The sequence below is a fragment of the Aptenodytes patagonicus genome, chromosome 3 (genome assembly GCF_965638725.1).
Source record: "Aptenodytes patagonicus chromosome 3, bAptPat1.pri.cur, whole genome shotgun sequence".
NCBI lineage: Eukaryota > Metazoa > Chordata > Aves > Sphenisciformes > Spheniscidae > Aptenodytes > Aptenodytes patagonicus.
The window spans coordinates 30401268-30414715 of record NC_134951.1 but is presented as its reverse complement, the minus strand read 5'-3'; the positions used below and the strand labels follow the sequence as shown (position 1 = coordinate 30414715).

The 13448-nt window shown below is 36.6% G+C and overlaps 1 protein-coding gene across 3 annotated transcripts in view; it reads left to right on the top strand.

Annotated features, from left to right (window-relative positions):
- The window catches only part of KHDRBS2 (KH RNA binding domain containing, signal transduction associated 2), a 420140-nt gene that overhangs the window by 361642 nt on the left and 45050 nt on the right, over positions 1-13448 (top strand). For all 3 annotated transcript variants that reach the window (XM_076332985.1, XM_076332984.1, XM_076332986.1), the window contains exon 8: positions 7194-7252. In XM_076332985.1, coding sequence (XP_076189100.1) covers positions 7194-7252 — 59 coding nt within the window. The remainder of the gene's footprint in view (positions 1-7193; positions 7253-13448) is intronic.

Below are 13448 nucleotides of genomic sequence, written 5' to 3'. Positions count from 1 at the left end.
TTGAATGTGGAATGAGTCTAGTAAATTCTTAAAGCAATGATCAGATACCCACTGTTTTTGACTGCTTGCTTTGTAAAAAAGTTCCTGCAGACTTGTTGTGGAGAGAACTATCCATAGTTAAATGGAACAATTTTGTCCTTAGTTTAAAAGCGGTGGCTAGACAGGACTGTGAATAATCATTAATTTATTTAGTAGATTATCACATGGTTAAATCTTTTGGTGATACGATTGGAAGTTTACTCACTTGTCTCTCACTATCAAAATATTACTATATAGTAAAATATATAGACACATAAATATAATTCAAGCTGCAATAGGTAGAGTGGTCACACTGGTTCTTTGTAAAATGGGATATTCATTATTATTTTCTCTACTGTGCACTCTCTCACTTTTTAACCAGTATGCATTGTATTTATACTTTGTCATATTTCATTTTAGCTTTGTGCTTATATCCACCTGTTCATAAATAAAGATTTCCCCGTATTTTATTTCCAACCTGTTGAAATCAATCAAGCCAGGAAGCCTAGAATATGACATTTTATGTAGCTTCACAGCAATCCACTTATGGCATTCATCATCGCAAACTGTTTTCAAATGCCACTTCTCATTTATTTGATTCAATGTGCAAAATGGAATCAAATTTCATTACTGTGAAGTAGAGAAAAGTTTTTCCTCTAAAGCTGAGTAGGATTCCTAAAATTCTGCATCATTCCCTTTGCAAATACTGTGTCTGTAGACATTTCATATTATATTCTGAAATACTCGGTCATAATTCTGTGTCTATGAGAAAAGTACAGCGGAATGGAGAATACTTGAATAGAAATCCCCATGTGTCTGTGATTGTAGCAAATAAATGGCAGATTGGTTTCTATTTCAGATTTTGCAAAAAGTTCAGAACCCAAAGTCGTCTTGCAATTATGATGGCTCTTCACTCCTATGCTTGTATAACTCTACTGGCTTCATTATTTATTTTATTTTTTAATTCAGATTTGCAGTAGCATGAAATCAGACATAGGAAAATGCTGGAGACAGATGAGATTAGTTTAACTTCAGGCATGCTGTAAGCTACTAAATAAATCCAGGGAGTATTGTAATGGAGACATACTTCTCTGTTAAAAATATTGGATACAATCAAACTTGAGCTTTCAGAAAAAGGGAGACTTTATCCACTAAAATGTTCACCATATAATTCCATTACTTCTAAAGATCTATTCAGTAAAGGATTATATTTGTGATTAAAGGCTGAATCCTAGAAGTTGTTCCTGTATTTAAAAGACTTCTCGTCTTTCCTATAGATATAATGCTCTGTTAAGTAGAGATGTTCCAGTAAGTTTCAGATTCCTAAGAGGATTATTTATTTATTCACACATTTCAACTATGAAATATTATGAAGTATTATTTTATAAAAATTGCATATATTGCAATTCATGTGAATGCAAATCTTGCTCACCTGTCTTCCAAGCAGAAGCATACTGCTTTGTGTAAATAGCTTTTCTTTCATGGCCAACTATGTGTTAAATCCTGCTGGCTCCCTTCCTCGGGTAGGAGGGAGAAGCATTACATATGCAGTCTTACATAAAATGACTGCAGTAACGTTAGACAGGATCCTGTTAGCATAGGAGCTGACAATTCATATTGTTTCAATTATCCATGTTGAATGTTGTAAACTCTGAGGATTACTCAACAGAAATGATATTGAGAAAGAGGGAGATAATGGGAGATAGGAGACCAAGACCTCAGAGGATCCATTTGAGGAAGTGAAAAAGAATGAGAGTTGTCTAAAATACTGAATCCCACCTCTAGGATCCTTGTGAGTTATCCCAGCTGTCAGCTTGACTCAAGAATCTGTTGTCTGAAGCTAACCCAGGCTGGGATATATCTATAAGGAGTGCTAAAGTTTCATTTGTCTGTATCTGTCTAAAGTATAGATGCTGGTTGCAAGCTGACAAAGGCCAGGTATCCCTCTTCAAAGAGTGCCAATCCTAAAACACAATATTGGTTCACTCTCACATTGTTGAGTGCCACAACACAAAGATGGAAGTTTCTCAAGAGTTATTTTTACTTGTTCAAAGGCTAGCGTGGAAGTTTTTTGTCTGTTTGATTATGAATCTGAACTGTGGAACTTCACTGGCATCAGCTGAATCTCTAGTTTGGACCAATTGAAGCGTTTCACAAAAGAAGCCTGATTATTATCTAATGGCTGAGTTATAACTCCAAGGTTGATCAAAAGCCTCTTTTCTAAATCTACTAGCTCTTTCCCAAACATTTCCTAATAAAAGATTCCTATAATATTCTAGAATATTATCTCCCAGTTAAAAAGTACAACCACTAAGAAAGAAAAATAAGATATAATAATGTCTTTACAGAAAAAAAAATTTGTTAAATCTAGCTCAACAGGTCTTAATCAAAGGCTTTCAGTTTCTTAAAATCTTTCAGGATAGACTACAGAACACACTTCACCTATACGGATTCACGTGTTAGCAGTGTTTAAAGCAGATGAACCCTTTCTTGTACCTTTCAGCTTTGGCTTTAGTGGGCCAATGGTATGTCTGCAACCACATTTTGTGTTCCACAATTAGAGAATAAAAAGGTGCATCTCTCAGCAAGTAAAAACAAAGAACAAAAAGAGAGAAAGGAAGAAAAAAAAAAAAGCCCCAAAAAACATGAGGAAAAAAGAAGTACTCAAGTTCTTTGGTTCTTGCAACGTCCTGCTGCCTTGTATTACAGAAGCTGTAAGAGCAGCCAGGGAACCAGATGGTAATGCTGCTAACCTGGGGTCTCTTGCCAGCAGGTGCAGGTGCAGGAAGAGATTGGTCAGAGGCCTTTGCAGTCAATTTATTAACGTCGGGATTTCCTATACCTAACGCCGTCGATCTCTGAGTGGTGAACATCACCCTTCCCCCAGGTGGCTTGTTGACACAAGAGTCAGGGTTTTGTGGCTTCAATCTTAACTCTTTTGTTTGCAGTTCTCTGCTTAAACCACCTTAAAGCACCATTCTCTACAGCCTTTTGGATAACAAGCTGTGTGGTTTCCCATGGGTGTTGACACAGTCAAACTGGAATTCGGTTTTTGCTTAGCTAATGTCAGTTTGAAAAAGTCCCAGTTAACGAGAGGCTAAAGCCTCTGTTGGCTTTTAAGGTTGCTGTTTAGATACAGAGTCTCTGTATTTGAGCCTTTCTCATATCATAGGAGCACCAGATAATTCAGGTTGGAAGGCACCTCAGGGGGCCCTTATCTCTCAAATAAGGAGCGTCTTTTGTGTTCTTTTTTTTGGAACTGATCTGGCTTTATCTGCATGAAAAGAAGACATCACAAGTTTATGGAAACTTTGATCCCAAATCTTTAAGAGTAACAGGTTCAAAAACACTCACCAAAAACAAAAGTTAAGTTAAAAATAAGCATAAATAGGTTATGATTATGAAGATTAACAGTATATGTATTATTAATACATATATATTATTAATACATAAGAATGAGGACAGAATCATACATCTTTGTTGCAAAAGTTTCATATAGATAGAGAAAAATTACATCAGAGCTTCTCAGACTGCAAACCATTTGAGATATAGAAATAATTAAACTACTTGTGAGATTCATAGTCCCACGTATATCAATTCTTCCACGAGTGGTACATGTAGAAGGTTACTAAAGTCTAAGTCATGGCACATCAAGACCTCTATGTTTCAGAAGTCTGGTGTTAAAGTATAGTGCGATGCTTTGAAAACTTAGGAGTAAAAGCTGAGAAGTTGGTAATGAGTTAATCTTATCTGCTTTATAAAAAGTATTGCATCCTGCTTTCACGTGGGTGCATGTACTTAAGTAAATTACACTTCAGGTTGCTTGAAAGTAATGAATGCTAATGACAGATAATGGTGTCTTGTTTCCAATTAGCACTGCCAAGAGAACCTGAGGTTTCTAGAGCTCATGATCACCGTATTTTCCAGGAACAGTCTGAGAATTTTAAAATTATATAAACAAGTTTTATTTATGCTGAATGCATTTGCTGATTGTTTCCTTCCACAGTTGGGCATAATGCATACGAACTACATGTCTCTAGTTCAATAATTAAAAAAAAGACCTTATGTATGTAAAGCCGTATTCTATCACCCATTTTTTATAAACATCATTCGTTGTTCACTTTGCTAAAAAATAGAGGGAAATGTTTACAAATAAATGCATGTAATAGATTATACTGAATATTCAGAAAGGTTTAAAATAGAGCAGACTAACGGATAAGCAGTGTGGCTCACAAAACGTGAGTTTAAATCAGGTATTTCATACTAAGAAATAAATTTTCTTCACTTAGGTATTGTTCAAAACACTTTCTAATATGAGTTGGCAAGGAATTTGAAATACCATTTTGGCTCAAATTTATGAAAATTGTGTATTATTCAGGGAAATAAAGTTGGAGAACTTAGATCACAATCATGTATCATGCTATGAACTATGTATTTTCAGAAATGTGTTAAGTATTGTGCTCACAGACATCAAATATGCAGTATATAACAAATCACTTGCTTTCTACAGTTGCAATACATCTTGTTTCTTATTTTAATGGTTTGTGCATTAACTTTTTATTCTGTATATAATGTATTTCAGTTCAGAATGTTCACTGTGCAGGATTTCTATCTCACATCCTTATTGTCTGTATGATTGTGTGTTTTTTCTCTAATAAAAACGTACAACAACAATAACGTAGCAATGAATTTTTACCTGCTCCTGCAAGTCTTGCGTTTTGCTGGGTGTTATATTGATGGTAATAGATCAAGGCCCTACTGAGTGACCACTGAAAGCAGGACTGTTGTTGATAACTTACTGGCCTTTGGATTGGGTCCCAAATGCACTCCTTTTAAAGCTGACCTTTGGATGCAGCTGCTTTGTTTTTTAAAATGTATCAGGAAGACATATTAGCATCTTATCTGCTGACAGAAGATGAGAGTTCTGGGGTTCCTTCTGTAACTCCACTCACTAGTCAACACCCTCCTCTACCCAGAAAAGCAGGCAGTATGCCAAAATGCCGCTGCTTAAATTGTATTACTCAAGATTTCTCGTACGGCTGTCTGCCAGATCTGGGTGGTATGTTATCTGTCTGTTCTGAACATTTCAAGTAATTTCTTAGGTCTAAACCATGAGCTCTGTAGATATGACTAGAAATGTGATTTCACCCTGATGCTGCCAGTGCTCTAGTTCACCTTACATAGTCCTGTAATTTTATTTAACTGGCTACTAGAATCATTGCAAAATAGTACAGAATTCTTAGTATGTTCAACAAATAAAAGATGTATTCTTCCTGTTTGTTTCTTGCACCGCTTCAATAAGAGGGTGTGTATATTTAGATAATTAATTTTCAAGCAACTGGATGGCTCCCATTATCCTGGAAGGTAATGCTCTGCAGTGATGATGTCCTATAGAGCTCACCTGGCATTGGGAAAAATCTTTAGAAGTATTAACTTCATTTTCATTCATGTCACTCATGTACGCTTTCTGCAACTGCTTTAGCAAATGAATTTCATCTGTCTGAGATATTGACGTCAGTGTACTATCCACTCTATTCTGGCTAAATTACTAAATTAATGCACAACGATTATAGTTGCATTTTCAGTTCAAAAAAATCCCACAGATATTTGTAGCTGAAAACTGACTATGAGAGCTGTGCCTAGCCACTCAGAGGATGACGTGTCCCAAATCAAAACAGCTTGACTGTCAGTTATCAGATACACGCAATCAGTGCTCTCAAGTGAGTTACAAGTACATGAATTATTCTCAGAAATTATTCCAAGAATAGTTATGGATAGCTATTAAGTTCGAGAAGTTAAAAATCTGATTACAGGCATTTTGTGAACAAAGAAGTCAAAATTAGTATAGGAAAATAATTGTTACAGATTGCTTGTTTATTGCATTTTTGAAATATTTTTACTTACACTCCACTGTCAACTAAGCTTCTCTTTCAAGTGTAAACTAATATTTTTAAAATGATAATCCAGTATGGAAAATTGCCTGAGCAATAATGTTACAAATAATGCAATATTGAGCTGATTGCCTGCTTCTGTTCGTTTTGAAAGAGTCTATCTCACACAGTGTCCAAGGAAAAAGAAGCAAAAGTGACAACAACAAAAAATTAATGACAGGGAAAGTGTTACATTTTCTGTTTGGTTCACTGCAGACAGAAGAAATACAATATAGTAGAATTCATGGAGTTTGTAAGTTTTTCTGTGCAGAGACTGATTCTTGTTATGTCTGCCTGGTACCTGATAACAGCAGTAGTCTGATCTAGAATTTGGTACTAGGTACCAAAAACACCATGCAAACTGTAAATAATAATAGCAGTCAAGCAAAAGTATGAATAATTCCATTTCCATTTCATTACGTCTTAGAGGTCAAATTTTCTGGGTGTCCACTCCAGGTAATAGCTGGCGATTGCTGATTATCAGGATTTAACTATGATCTGAAATCTTTTGATAATGCGTTTATATGACCATACATAATTTTTGTTAATTAACAGAAAGCAGTGAAAAAGTGGGTTTGAGACTCTAAGTCTGATTTTCCACTCCTTGACGCTTGCTGCTTTCAATATGCGTTTTATTGATTACTGTATAAAACTTTCCATGGGTGTCCAATAACTGCATAAGGAAGAAAGCTGTGGTGAATCTGGTATCTCTCTACAAGCAGCGGAAACATACTTTCATCTTCAGGAGCAAAGCTGAAAACCTGTCAGTGTTTTTGGTAAAGATAAGTAATTTACAGGTTCCACACAATATAATACAGTCAGCTTTGGGGAAAACAAACTATGCTGAGTTTGATACCGCATAAATGTTTGGAATTACAGATAAATGAGATTAACACCTCTTCTGGCAGTTTAACAATAGTGAATAATAAAGTGGATGGTCTTTTTTCAGACCTTATTTTTGCAAATAGAATTTCTGTCAGTGTTTGTCACATCTCCTAGGTTTACGTATTTAGGACCAAATTTGTTTTATGCTCAGTAGATAAGAAATGTGATGTGCTGTATAATAGCTGTTACTGTCACTGATACATTTTCCTTCATATTTTTTAAATTCTCACTATCCCTGAAACTAGCTGGACTATGCTATCATGTAAAAGTGTTAAAATACATTTCATTTTCTGTGCTCTGTTTTTGTTTTGAGTTGGTTACCTATGATAATAGTGACATGGCTATCTGAATCTGTTACAGTGTGCCTGAATATTATGACTACGGTCACGGAACAAGCAAAGAGGCTTATGACAGCTACGGTAAGGTCTATTCTATCTTCAGCAAAAGTGTGAAATCAAAAGAAAAAATCTGTACTGACAACTCAGAAATTACTTCCACATACTTTTCTTTCTTTCTCTGCTTTGACGAAGACCAAACAAAATGGATTTGTGTAACTTTAGGGTGGGGTTTGACTTATTGAAGTAGGACCAGAAAATTGGACAGATCAATTTTGATCAAAATTCCAAAGCCAATTAATCACAGTCACAGATCAATTTAACAGCAACACTGAAGTTTCTGATTAGTGCCTGAATATATTTCACAGTGTTAAGTTTCAGTCTGCTTGATGTGCCAACAATACTATGCATCTGCTACTGTCACATGCATCACTTCAACCAGCAAGTTTTGTGAAATTTTGAAACATAGACTTAATCAAAGTGGAAGGCGAGGGTGCTGTACCACCATGGGAACCCCCACTGCACCAAGATAAAGAAGTATCTCGTGCCACATGAGGCAGTACGAGTAGAGGGAGCGCTGTACTCTTTGCACCTCCCCACCAAGTCTGTGTCTGAGCTGGAATAGTTCCACTTCACGGGAACCGAGGGCATGAGAGGAAAATAAAGTGTTGCTCCAATATGTACAGCCCATTTTCTAGGTCAGTTATTTGATATTAGTGATGTGTTTCGATAACTAATTAGAATCTAGTCCATCTTTTCCTATCGATATTTTTTCAGTACGTCGTACCATCAGGCGGCACAGTGAATCTCACTCTGACATTTTCACTGAAATAACAGAGCAAAGCTGACTATTGTCAGCTTAAAGACCGACCCTAGTCTATTCAGCAGAGATGTCATGCTTGATTTACTACTACTAATAAAGTATCTTAAGTTTACATGGTGACTTCCAAAGCATTGTGAAAAAGAGCTGCTGGAAATGATGCTGCAAGTAAAAGTTACAGTAAGGCTTTATATAAGGATTGCTTCTTGAAAGAAATAATTTTATTCATGCAGCTGTGAAGCAAATGTCACTGCAATGCAAAGTTGCAGTTTCCTTTGTATTTGTACAGAAATCACGAGACATTACTGAGACATTTTCACTGCATAATCAGAAATAACTTAATTTTTTGTATAATCAGTACTCACAATACATTTGGATAATACAGTGTGCAGTCAAGCAAATTTTCAGTGCTAAACAAGTAATAATAATAACTTATCTGTATGAATGTGTGTGGTTCGGTTACCCTTTGTTTTGCTTCCTTTTGGTACATACTTTTTTAATACCTGCAGTGAAAGACCTTTCCTCCCCCCTACAGATCCCCTCTCCACCTGTCCTCCCAAATGCATTGCTAAGGTTTTGGGCGATGCAGAAAAGCATAGTCTGAGCTCAGCAGTAAGATTTACCCACTGTTTAACTTTTAACTAAACTCCCCCATGCTGAATCTCCATGTGTTTGGGCAAGACATTTAAAGTAATGTCACTCTTCCTCCGATCCCTCATTTGTAAAACTAAAAGAATATTACTTGTTTTCCCAGCAGGGGTTCTGAATGGACTAATTAGCTAAGGCTTACAAAGTGTTCAAAGAGTGGGATCGTGACTAAATTTATGCTCTGCATGAAGCTACTTTTTTTTTTCCATTCAGCAGCTGAAACAAAATGCCTGGGTTTGCTTTACTAGACTTGTCTTAAAATACATGGTTGATAACTGTGGACTTGCTTTTTTGCTTAAACTATTTTCTGAGCTGACTTTTGAATACAAAGGTCTCGAATAGTTTTTACCAGTAACCTGGAATAAACTTAAAAATGGAAGAATATTCCAAATTGTGATTTTTCTACTTTCTGAAATCAGACACATTTATATGTGAGTGTTTGTGTTCCTGTTGGTTCACTTACTTTAGCAGATTAGTAAATTTGCTAGTTCTGAGTTCTGGAAACCTGTGTGTGAACTTCCTTCATCCCGAAGCCACCACCATTTATCTGAGGAGGTAATCTGAGTATACGGAGCTATAGAATATATGCTTAACTTTCTCACTTTCTGAATTCTTGGTACATATACTGATGTTGTCTCTGTATCTGACTTTTTTCAGTGCCTCCCACCCAGCCAATAAGCGGTCTGGTGCCACCCCTTCTCATCCTCATGTAACTTTTACCCTAATTCTCTGTTCCCAGTTCTCTTCTTCTTTTCCAGGATGTTTTGCAATTCATTGTGAGTCTTCTGAATCCATCCCACTGTATAAAATCATCTGTCCCTTCATTTTTCACCATTCTGCAGAAATCAACAGTCTTTCTTTCACCCCAGTTTAGTTTCACACCTTGTTTTACCTTCCACAACAAGGCTATATTCCTCCTTTACAATTCTTTCTGGTACATTTCTGTAATTCAGAATTCCCCCAACCGCTGAATAAGACCACACAAATGGTATACGAACGTAGAACTGGTGTCTTGTTGTTGTCTCTTAGACGTTTTGTGTAACGACTTGTCTTTTCACCCTTATCCCTTCCAATAACAGTACCTGCATTATCAAAAATTGACTAGCTTGGCATTTCTTTATTTTCTCTCCTGCATCCTCTTGCTTCCAACTTATCTTTAGGGAGGACAGTTCTCAATCCCGAGAAGGTTTTTGTTTATTCTTTTTCATGAAGTAGATTCAACCAAATAACAATGCTACTTTGTACTTACAATTTTTTTTTTAAAGTATAATATAGAGCTCTCTGTAGTTTAAGTATTATACAGCACCACAGTACTCCTATATGAGCTGCCTGCTATGACTTTTCTTTTTATCTGGGCTCCTGAGAAGTAGCAGGTGGTTTTTGTCTCATGGGTTCTTCTATGCTCCTTTTAAAAGCTTGTGGAGAAGTCTGACTGGGGGCACTGTTTCCTCAGAAGTTCTTAAGATTTATGCATTTATGGATTGTTCATGGTAGGGTTGCAAAAACCACAGGGGTGTTTCAGAGCAGAGCCCACCTGAACACCATCTCATTCTCAGGAAGTTCATCTCTCTTTTGATTAGATGGAAGTACTAATCAAGAAAGGGGCTAAGTCACTTATCTGAGGCTGGGCAAGATGGATTCTTACACACTATTCACAACTTGAGTTAACTGCCTTGACTCCTTGTTCAGTTTCTGATATGAAGGTTCCTGGGAATTCGATCCCCTCCAAATCCAACCAAGGAACCTCCCAAGACAATAGCAAAGTCAGCTGAGAGGGATATATGTAAAATCCCGCTATTTCCCATGACTTAGGGATGTTCCAAGAATGAAAATTCACAGCACAGAACCCTCTTATGCAGTTAGACACTTAAACTCTTTTGTGATTTGATATGTTTGCCACCCAGTCTCTCAGAAGGATCAAAGTAGAGACACTTCAAAGCATTCCCTGCAGCAGCCTCTGGGCACCTGGAAATACGCTACTAAGGAATTATGAGATTCCTACAAATTTTTGATAGGATCAGGATTATGCAGCTGCTGCTAGAGAATTTTGAGGATCACTGTTCTGGGCTGAGGAACATAACTTTTGGACATATGCCTGAAAATCTTCCTGTGAACATATGCCTTATAGGTTTCCTCATGTGAGTGATAAAGAAATATCTTTAGCAGGCACTTTAAAACTAAAAGGCCAGTCACTTAAAGTACTGTACAATTTTCAAAAATGTAAAGCATCCTCACCACTAATCACACTCAGTAAACATTTATAATACTTATGTCACTGAAGGTCTTGATATCTGCATATATGAATTTAAATCTAGGAGTCTAAGCTAAGGTGACAGTGCCATTTTAACTTGATGCTGCTGCTTATGTTTTAAAACAGAAGGCATGAAATTGGATTAATTTATGAACAAAAAGTTTATATCCATTGCTCTCATTATACTTTAATAATTTTGTGGTTTCCTTTCTGGCACTGTTGTCATCTGAGGAGGTATATAGTGAAAACATGAATTTAATGATTTGTCTTATAAATTGATTAGGATAAAATGTACTGTTACCGTAAGTAGGTATCAGTACAACTAAAAGTTTGGTAACTAAGAACATTTCCCACCTATATGTAATGTCATGCCCAAGTCATAGAGCACCTTCACTGGACAGGACCACTGTAAAGGAAAAGCCCTTTGTAAACCATTCACATTCTCATTTCTTTCTCCTTTTCCCTGTTTTTTAGAGGAACCAGTATTCTCGATACAAGGGTTGTGCTGTGTTAGGCCACTTTAGAAAGATAACAGAGATAGTATGACTTGCTAGCAAGGCACATCCAATACCTTGTAAGCTATATTAATTATATCTGACCTGCCTCATAGTTGTTTCATCTGAATCCTTTTTCTCCCTTGCACTGATCAGAGCACTCAAGGTTTTACTTACCAGACACTGTTTCTGTCTTAGTTCTTCCAAAGGCTGGGGACTCTAGCAGACGAGCTCTGCCAGTTTCGGCTGCAGAAGGTTGAAGAGGCTCCTGCCTCTGCTTCCAAAGGTTGAAACTGCCGTAGAGAGGATGGAGGAAAATAAGAGTGTGCCTGTTGTCAGATGCTATAGTTCACAGCCTGATGCATATACTGCCTTGTGTATTATTACCTGAAAATAATGGTGATTTATGTTTTTATGTCATGAACTGCAGTATCTGAGAGGCCAGTACACATGGACTTCTGTTGCTACTACCGAAAAAGCAGAAACCTTAGGTAGAGCGTAAAAGGAGAGGGTTAAAGTCTATAACCTCCTAAACCACCACAATTAAATTAGAATAACACCATCTGCCAAAGGCCTTAGGCAAGAGTTAGGAAGGTTAACCTGTACCTTGTCTCTTACAGAAAGAGGGAGGACATAAGTGACTCCACTTACATTGCTGCTGCTATTCAGGAAAAGCTTGCAAGGCTGTTTACTGCATGTGCTGCCATTGCGGCAGGGAGATGTTATTTAAATGTGTTCTATTTTCACAAAAAAATTTCAAATGTGCACATTTTCTCAAATTACCACATTTTGTAGTGCATATTCTACTCCAGTTTAGCATTAAGCGCTCACTTGTAAACAACTGATATTTGGTTTTAGGATAATTCCATCTTTAATTAAAATTGGAGAGTGTAACTGTTTGGTATAATTCCTTTTAATGTAAGACATCATTTAAGTTGTAAAATGCTGCCACAATGATTTAACTGACTATTTCACAAATAATTCCCTGCCAATCACTCAATATGAGAGCTTTGCAGTTGTGATGACAATTAGTTTACTAAGTAATGCTCTACACAGACAGCACTTTATGAACAAATTCTTTGTAGGGCTTTATAGGGCTAATAACTAAAAATGTACAGCAATGTTCCAGTACATTTTATTATCCTGTTTATTTTTTAATTTTGTATTTGTCCTGAAGAGTGTATTATCTAGCAAATTTTTTTTAGAATAACAATGATAGTTTCTGCTGAACAAGTAAAAGTAAAAATAAATATATTATGATGAAATTTGGGGAGGAAAGAGTGTGTGGAGGGTTCAAACTTCAGGAATTCTGATAAGTAGGTTGACTGAAGAGACGTTACCTTAGGAGACATAAATTCTCATACTTCATTACGAGACATATGCATGCTCATTTCATGAAGAAACTCAAGTAATTACCATCCTAGTGTGAAATAAACCCTGTATTGATTAATCTATGGCAGTGACAATGCCAGATGAAGCCATGCTGCCATGTATACAGAAAAAGATTTGTAAATTTTGAAAAAGCACTTCTTAGCAATTGCTCTCCAGGTGAAGATAAGAGGTTTGTTCAGCTGTCAAGTCCAAGTTCCTTCCTCATTTTTAATAACAACTTTGGTATTGTAGGTCATTGGTCCTAATATTCATTATGCTCAGGGTGCTAAGGCTTTCTAACCCTATTTTTTTCTAGCCTAGTCCCATTTAAGTCTTCAAATGTAGGAAATCAAGTGCTCAGATAAGGTAGTGACTGATAAGCAGATGTGAGAGACATAGGTCTGATTCTCCTCATTACAGTGTTTGACTTCACATAGCTTGTGATTACAGGCAAGATCTTTACTAACACTAATTAATAAAGCTTTACTAATGTGCACTGATTGTTCATTTATATCATCTGAGCGTATACATTTGGTATCTGATAGAAAATATCACTGGCAACATACCAAAGAAAACTTTCTTTGGTTTCTAGTTCTTGGAGCATCTTAGCATTGATTAGGCATCTCAGAGGCAACAGGATACAGGTTGTGCCAGGGTGGTGGAGTTTTTCTGCTGTGCCTCAACAGAGCACCTGGC